The sequence below is a fragment of the Lolium perenne genome, chromosome 2 (genome assembly GCF_019359855.2).
Source record: "Lolium perenne isolate Kyuss_39 chromosome 2, Kyuss_2.0, whole genome shotgun sequence".
Taxonomy (NCBI): domain Eukaryota; kingdom Viridiplantae; phylum Streptophyta; class Magnoliopsida; order Poales; family Poaceae; genus Lolium; species Lolium perenne.
The window spans coordinates 200,909,884-200,918,449 of NC_067245.2; the positions used below are offsets into that span (position 1 = coordinate 200,909,884).

General features: G+C 43.2%; 1 protein-coding gene across 1 annotated transcript; it reads left to right on the plus strand.

Moving 5' to 3' along the window:
- Positions 1 to 3,903: 3,903 nt before the first annotated feature.
- Positions 3,904 to 8,236, plus strand: LOC127323635 (protein NUCLEAR FUSION DEFECTIVE 4). The gene is made up of 3 exons (XM_051351748.2): positions 3,904 to 4,846; positions 6,171 to 7,108; positions 7,440 to 8,236. Exons 1-3 carry the CDS (start codon positions 4,511 to 4,513, stop codon positions 7,918 to 7,920), a joined length of 1,755 nt encoding a protein of 584 aa, XP_051207708.1. The 5' UTR covers positions 3,904 to 4,510; the 3' UTR covers positions 7,921 to 8,236.
- Positions 8,237 to 8,566: the final 330 nt, after the last annotated feature.

An 8,566-nucleotide genomic window follows, 5' to 3' on the forward strand; every position in this document is an offset into this window, starting at 1 on the left:
CCCACTCAAAACAATATCCCTCGCATTGTCTTAGTGATCACATGAACCAAATCCACCACACCTAAGTCCGATCATCACGAGACAAGGTGTAATTTCAATGGCGAACACTCATAGTGTTCATCATATCAACCATATGATTCATGCTCTACCTTTCGGTATCACGTGTTCCGAGACCATGTCTGTACATGCTAGGCTCGTCAAGGCCACCTTAGTATCCGCATGTGCAAAACTGTCTTGCACCCGTTGTATGCACTTGTTGATTCTATCACACCCGATCATCACGAGATGCTTCGAAACGACAAGTCTTGGAAACAGTGCTACTAAGGATGAACACTTTATTATCTTGAGATTTTAGTGAGGGATCATCTTATAATGCTACCGTCGCGATCTAAGCAAAATAAGATGCATAAAAGGATTAACATCACATGCAGTTCATATGTGATATGATATGGCCCTTTTGTCTTTGCGCCTTTGATCTTCATCTCCAAAGCACGGACATGATCTCCATCATCTTCGGGCATGATCTCCATCATCGTCGACGTAGCGTCAAGGTCAATGGCGTCGTCTTCATGATTGTCCTCCATGTAGCAACTATTACAACTACTTTGAAATACTACTCAACATGAAATTTAAAGACAACCATAAGGCTCCTGCCGGTTGCCACAATACAATAATAATCATCTCATACATATTCATCATCACATTATGGCCATATCACATCACCAAACCCTGCAAAAACAAGTTAGACGTCTCTAATTTGGTTTGCATATTTTACGTGGTTTAGGGTTTTCGAGAGAGATCTAATCTACCTACGAACATGAACCACAACGGTGATACTAATGTTGTCAATAGAAGAGTAAATTGAATCTTCACTATAGTAGGAGAGACAGACACCCGCAAAGCCTCTTATGCAATACAAGTTGCATGTCGAACGAGGAACAAGTCTCATGAACGCGGTCATGTAAAGTTAGTCCGAGCCGCTTCATCCCACTATGCCACAAAGATGCAAAGTACTCAAACTAAAGACAACAAGAGCATCAACGCCCACAAAACCATTGTGTTCTACTCGTGCAACCATCTATGCATAGACACGGCTCTGATACCACTGTAGGGATTCGTTGCATAGAAAACAAAAAATTTCCTACCGCGAACACGCAATCCAAGCCAAGATGCAATCTAGAAGACGGTAGCAACGAGGGGATTATCGAGACTCACCCTTGAAGAGATTCCAAAGCCTACAAGATGAGGCTCTTGTTGCTGCGGTAGACGTTCACTTGCCGCTTGCAAAAGCGCGTAGAAGATCTTGATCACGGCGCCACGAACGGGCAGCACCTCCGTACTCGGTCACACGTTCGGTTGTTGATGAAGACGACGTCCACCTCCCCGTTCCAGCGGGCAGCGGAAGTAGTAGCTCCTCTTGAATCCGGCAGCACGACGGCGTGGTGTCGGTGGTGGTGGAGAAACCCGGCGGAGCTTCGCTAAGCGTGCGGGAAGTGGTAGAGGAGAGAGGGCCGCTAGGGTTTGGGAGAGGGGGGCGCCGGCCACTAGGGGGTGCGGCCACCTTGTGGTCTTGGGGTGGCCGGCCCCCTCCCCTTGGCCCTCATTATATAGGTGGAACACCCAAGAGTTGGTCTACAAGTCTTCGAATAAGACCCCAAACCAAAACCTTCCATATCACATGAAACCTACCCAAGCTAGGACTCCCACTAGAGGTGGGATTCCCACCCTTCCTTGGGAGGGGGTGGCCGGCCCTCTTAGGGGAGTCCACTTGGGACTCCTCCCCCTTAGGGTTGGCCGGCCATGGTAGTGGAGTCCCTTTGGGACTCCGCCTTCCAAAGTGGTTTCTTCCGGACTTTTCTAGAACCTTCTAGAACCTTCCGTAGAACCTTCCGGATCATTTTAAATCTTATAAAATGACTTCCTATATATGAATCTTATTCTCCGGACCATTCCGGAACTCCTCGTGATGTCCGGGATCTCATCCGGGACTCCGAACAAATCTTCGAACTCCATTCCATATTCAAGTTCTACCATTTCAACATCCAACCTTAAGTGTGTCATCCTACGGTTCGCGAACTATGCGGACATGGTTGAGTACTCACTCCGACCAATAACCAATAGCGGGATCTGGAGATCCATAATGGCTCCCACATATTCAACGATGACTTTAGTGATCGAATGAACCATTTACATATGATACCAATTCCCTTTGTCACGCGATATTTTACTTGTCCGAGGTTTGATCATCGGTATCACTCTATACCTTGTTCAACCTCGTCTCCTGACAAGTACTCTTTACTCGTACCGTGGTATGTGGTCTCTTATGAACTTATTCATATGCTTGCAAGACATTAGACGACATTCCACCGAGAGGGCCCAGAGTATATCTATCCGTCATCGGGATGGACAAATCCCACTGTTGATCCATATGCCTCAACTCATACTTTCCGGATACTTAATCCCACATTTATAACCACCCATTTACGCAGTGGCGTTTGATGTAATCAAAGTACCTTTCCGGTATAAGTGATTTACATGATCTCATGGTCATAAGGACTAGGTAACTATGTATCGAAAGCTTATAGCAAATAACTTAATGACGTGATCTTATGCTACGCTTAATTGGGTGTGTCCATTACATCATTCATACAATGATATAACCTTATTATTAATAACATCCAATGTTCATGATTATGAAACTAATCATCCATTAATCAACAAGCTAGTTAAGAGGCATACTAGGGACTCTTTGTTGTTTACATATCACACATGTATCAATGTTTCGGTTAATACAATTATAGCATGGTATATAAACATTTATCATAAACATAAAGATATATAATAACCACTTTATTATTGCCTCTAGGGCATATCTCCTTCATCTATGACTAATAATCCACCTTCCAGTTACCGTCCGAACCCTTTCAGTATGAAGTTGCAAGCAACAGATTATCGCATTAAGCAATATGTGTAAAATAAACAATAAAATTATCCTTAGATAAAACATTGTTGTTTTCTTCCTATTAGCAACAACACATCTACAATCTTAAAAGTTATTGTCACTCTCCCAGAAAACTAAAGGCATGAACCTAATATCGAGCATAAATACCCCCTATTTTTTATATTGATGAAAGTGTTTATTATAAATGAATTTCTCCAAAAAGAAAATTCAAGAATTCAATTTTGCATTTTAACTATAAAAATAAACATAATAAAATTAATCGTAGTGGATCAATGTGGTAAGGAAAAGCTGGTAATCTATTCCTAATTTTTTTTGGAGATTATGTAATGCTTAGTATTAATTTTTTTTTAGAACACAGTACAACGCAGATGTTCATAAACACGGACGTACAAACACCCCTATGAACGCACGTACGCACACCCTGCCCCTATGAGCACCTCCGAGGGACTGAGCGGGCATATCTTGAGGTTGACGAAGTCACTACTGGCGCCTCGCTGTTGAGGGGCACATCACCTACCACTGAAAGCATAGCGCCGGTTAAATTCTGTAATAAATCCAAGTAAATGTAAACACCCATGTCAAGTCTAGGACTTGAACCTGGGTGGGTTGGTTCCACCACAAGGGACCTAACCACCAGAGACAAGCTCTGTTTGCACTATTAAACTTTTTGTTTATACATTAGTAATATTCTTTGTTTCCCAGTGATAATGTATTGATGAACTGAATCGCACAATGTTAAATGATCATTTTTCGATTCTCCCACAAACATATTTTTTTTGAATTATTCTGTTTTGAGTATGAGTACTGGTCTGCTCGAACCTCGAACCTGCAAATGTATTTTCAACGGTATGTACTAGAGTTGCTCTTATAAATCCCCAAACAATTGAACCTCGTGAACCTCCTGCGCCGGACCTCCCGCCCCTCACTCGCCTCGTCCAGTCGTCCTGCAGGCTGCAACTAATATCTCTCTTTTCTCTCTCTCTGGTCATCGTCCGGCTTCAAGGACTGACCATCTCAGCAAACATCGTGATACAGACAATTCTTGAGCTCGTTCTTCCCCACCATATTTTGGTGGATTTCTTCAAGCGATCCGCGTGGAGTTCCACCCGACCATCGATATCTTTTTCATCATTGTGTTGGATTGAGCTCTGTTTCTTTTCTCCTGAAGTCCTGAACTTTTGCATTCAGTTGGTGTAAAGAAAGGTCTTCCCCGCCCGTTCTCCATCATATCCCTGTCGATTTGTCTCCTGAACCCCCAATCTTTTCCATCATCTCTTCTTGTGCGATAAACAAGCGCCATTTTTAAGGTGCTCTTTGTCGCAGCATTTTAGCAGTTCCATCTGAGCAAAGCGAAGCGCATTCCTTCTTTGCCTGGTGCCATTAAAAGCCTTCCTTTTTTTGGCTGCAAATCTATCTCCGTCCTTCGACCAATCCCTCCCGCGGCGCCGGAGCTCTAGGAACAAAAATCTTCCTCCTATTCCAGCATCAAAATCCAAATCCATTCTCCCCTTGAGCAAAAGAAGCTTGGCTGCGTTTCTTGCCAATCCGATGGGGATGGTCGGGGAGAGGCTGAGAGCCTTCTCGACGAACCGATGGCTCGTCTTCGTGGCCGCAATGTGGCTGCAGTCCATGGCCGGCATCGGGTACCTCTTCGGCGCCATCTCCCCCGTGGTCAAGGACGCCCTCGGCTACAACCAGAGGCAGGTGGCGGCGCTCGGCATCGCCAAGGACCTGGGGGACTGCGTCGGGTTCCTCGCCGGCTCGCTCTCCGCCATGCTGCCGCCCTGGGGGATGCTGCTCATCGGCGCCGTGCAGAACTTCATCGGATACGGCTGGCTCTGGCTCATCGTCACCAAGCAGGCCCCCGCGCTTCCCCTCTCCATGGTACATCTTCTTCTTCCGTTGCTTCTCTTCTTCGATTCAATTGTTCGTTCATTGAAAGCCTTGATTTGGTTCAAGTCAACGTGTCAACGTTACTGTTCTTGGTCTTCGACTCCCAACCCCTACGAAATGTGCTACACCATTTCACAGATAGTTCAAGCTGCCAGTTTGTTCAATTCAGTATGAAATTGTTACAAAAAAAATTCTTCTATATTTTCCTATTGATTGGATTCTGAGTAGGCACCTCTCCATCTATATTTATGAAATTGCAAAGAACGTGGACCTGAAGCTGTTGATGTAGACCAGAGAGCACATGATTATATAAAATAAAATGGCAGCTGGGATAGGATCATCCAATGTAAATGACGTGGAGGAGGATAGATCTTAGATTAGATCAGTCTGGTGATAAGTTTTCTAAGCACCGGCTTTCTTGTGAAAATTGACAAATCACAAGAGTGTAAAAATGTGTAATGATGGACCGCGGATGGTATATTCTCCCAGTATTGTTATTTTAGGCGGTCCTTGTCACTTGTTGGCCATATGCATCCCTTTTTTCCAGTAGTGACCATGTTATGTCTAATTACCTACTGTGACAACAACTGATTGCCTCCTCTCTCAATATTCAAGTTTTCAAATATTTATTTATTTTGAAATAGATCCAGTGGAGGTTCTTTTTAATCAGAAGTGATCCGATAACATCCAAACTATCCGCAGAAGTTTGACTTGCTGAACTTAGTCCTTCCATCCAAATTCCTTCTGTATATGTGTGGAGTATTGTTATATAGTGTCATGAATGTGCAAAAACTGCACGCAAGGGCATAAATCGTCATCACAGCCGCTATGATTGAGCAGTCGATGGCTGAACGGTGCTTATAAGTAAACAATTAGTTTTTCAGATCTTTCCCAAAGAATGGAGGATTTAGGAGTTGTGTACACAACCTCAGTTGCTTGGTCAAACAAGTCAGTGTGCAGTTGGGGAGTTGTAATCCTTGCATTGTTGCTTGCCCTGCGGAGTTACATTCGTTTGTTTCTCATGAGTATTTATAAATTGATCTGTTGCACCCTACATATGTTCAATTTTGTTTAAGAAACTATACTGAGAACATGTACAAATTATAATGGTATAGAACTATATGGGGTGCTCCAACTAAAATTGACTAATAGACTTTATTATCCAGGATTGCAAGTTATGTGGAGGAAATGGGGAATCTTCTACTCACTGTTAATGCTCAGAATCCCCAAAATTAGACTAAAGAGAAACAAACGTATGAGCAGTTATTTGGTTATATTTTCTACTAATATAATCTCTCTCTTTTTTATTATTCAGATGTGTGTCCTTATTTTTTTTGGAACCAACGGCGAGACATACTTCAACACAACTTCACTTGTTACATGCATCCAGAATTTCCCGAAGAGCAGAGGCCCAACTGTGGGCATCCTGAAAGGATTTGCTGGCCTTAGCAGCGCAATTATAACTCAACTATATGCAGTAATGCACACACCAGACAGTGCAACTCTTGTCTTCATGGTTGCAGTCGGGCCATCACTTGTTGCCCTTGGCCTGATGTTTGTTATTAGGCCTGTGGGGGGTCATCGACAGGTGCGAGCATCTGACAATAACAGCTTCATGTTCATCTACACCATCTGCTTGCTCCTCGCCTCATATCTTGTTGGTGTCATGCTAGTCCAAGATTTCCTGGAACTGAGTGACGATGTGGCTACCTCTCTCACCGTGATTCTTTTCATCTTGCTTATTTTGCCAATTGCGATCCCTGTGACCTTGACATTTTTCTCAAAAAATGAATATCCATGTTCAGTTGAAGAGGCTCTGCTGTGTGAATCACCTAAAGGACAGGCAAGTACTTCAGAAGAAAGGGATGATCAACCAGAGTTAATTCTAAGTGAGGTGGAAGAAGAGAAGCCTAAAGACATGGATTTATTGTCCCCATCTGAAAGGAGGAAAAAAATTGCAAAGTTGCAGGCCAAGTTAGTGCAAGCTGCAGCAAGAGGTGGGGTTAGAATCAGGCAAAGACCACACAGGGGAGATAACTTCACCCTGATGCAGGCATTAGTCAAGGCTGATTTTTGGCTTATTTGGTTATCGCTTCTACTTGGGTCGGGGTCAGGCCTGACAGTGATCGACAATCTGGGTCAGATGAGCCAAGCTGCCGGGTATATAGACGTGCATAACTTTGTGTCATTGACGAGCATATGGAACTTTCTTGGCCGTGTTGGAGGTGGCTACTTCTCTGAAATTATTGTCAGGTATCAATACTAAGTTATCCACATTTTGATCTGGCATTTCCCACTGAAGCAGGAAAAAATATTAGTATTAATTTGTGGTACCTGAAGTTTTGTCACTAGAAGTTAGAATTACTTTTATCATAGTTCTGACTAGTTCTTACATGAATTGTAATATTATGTTCATTTACTTGGAGAGTTTTCTCGACAGTTGCAATTTCCTTATGCTTCAACTAGTTTCATGCCTTACAAACTATTTCTCATGTACGGTTTAGTTTACTTTGGACAACTCTTCAGACATGTCAAGTTTTGATGAAGCTTTCTTCATGTTTTGACAAACTACTCTTCTGCCTAGGGATCATACATACCCAAGGCACATAGCACTGGCACTCGCTCAGATCCTGATGGCTGCTGGGCATTTCCTTTTTGCAATGGCTTGGCCTGGAACCATGTACATGGGAACCTTCTTAGTTGGGCTTGCATATGGAGCTCACTGGGCCATTGTGCCGGCTGCCGTCTCTGAACTTTTCGGCGTAAAACACTTTGGGGCAATGTACAACTTTCTCACAGTAGCAAACCCCACAGGGTCACTCATCTTCTCAGGTCTCATTGCCAGTACCTTCTATGACTATGAAGCTGAAAAACAAGCACAAATGATTCCTGGCATGGGTTCGCTTGCAGAAGAAGGGCCACTCAAGTGTGAAGGCGCTGTTTGCTTCTTCGTGAGCTCATTGATCATGTCTGCGTTTTGTGTTGTTGGAGCTGGCTTGAGCCTGGTCATTGTTTACAGGACCAAGTCCGTGTACAGACGTCTTTATCGATCTGTCCGGCGATGAAGATCATGCTGAAACTCCCCTGCTACTGTTCCATCATGTACTATAAGTTGTTGAATATGTGGTTCAGGAATCAAGATACACGCAGCTAAAGTTCATTTGTAAAGTTTGTAAATATACAAGCCCTTTTTGTCCAAATGTGGCTCTTGTAATTTTATTTTTTTAGAAAAACAGGGAGGTGATCCCCGGTTCCATTATTGTGGCTCTTGTAATTATCATATATACTACATATGCCTGCAATTATCCTCCTTGCATGATCGTGCCTCCTGTGGTTTATGCCAATGCTGAAAACATAATAACCTGCTACTTATTGGACTTTCTTCCTTGTGGTATATGACCTTGTGACTAGTAAATATTGCTTCTTGCATAAGTTTCATATATGCACTGATCTAGATAAACTCTTCTATGGAACATTAACCTCAAGAGGAATTCAAACTGCAAGAAGATTTTGGCATGGTGGGTCACTTTGGACTATGGAGCAGCACCTCTTTTGTCCAAGTTTCGCTATACCTACAAGGTATGCCCCTTCACTATGATCTTAGTTCCATTCTGAAGTTGAAAGCATCAACAGCAGCTACTTGCAGCTTCACTCTGTCCTGGCAGCAAAACCTATGATCCTTATCTTACAAAGTTACATTGCTGTTTAGGC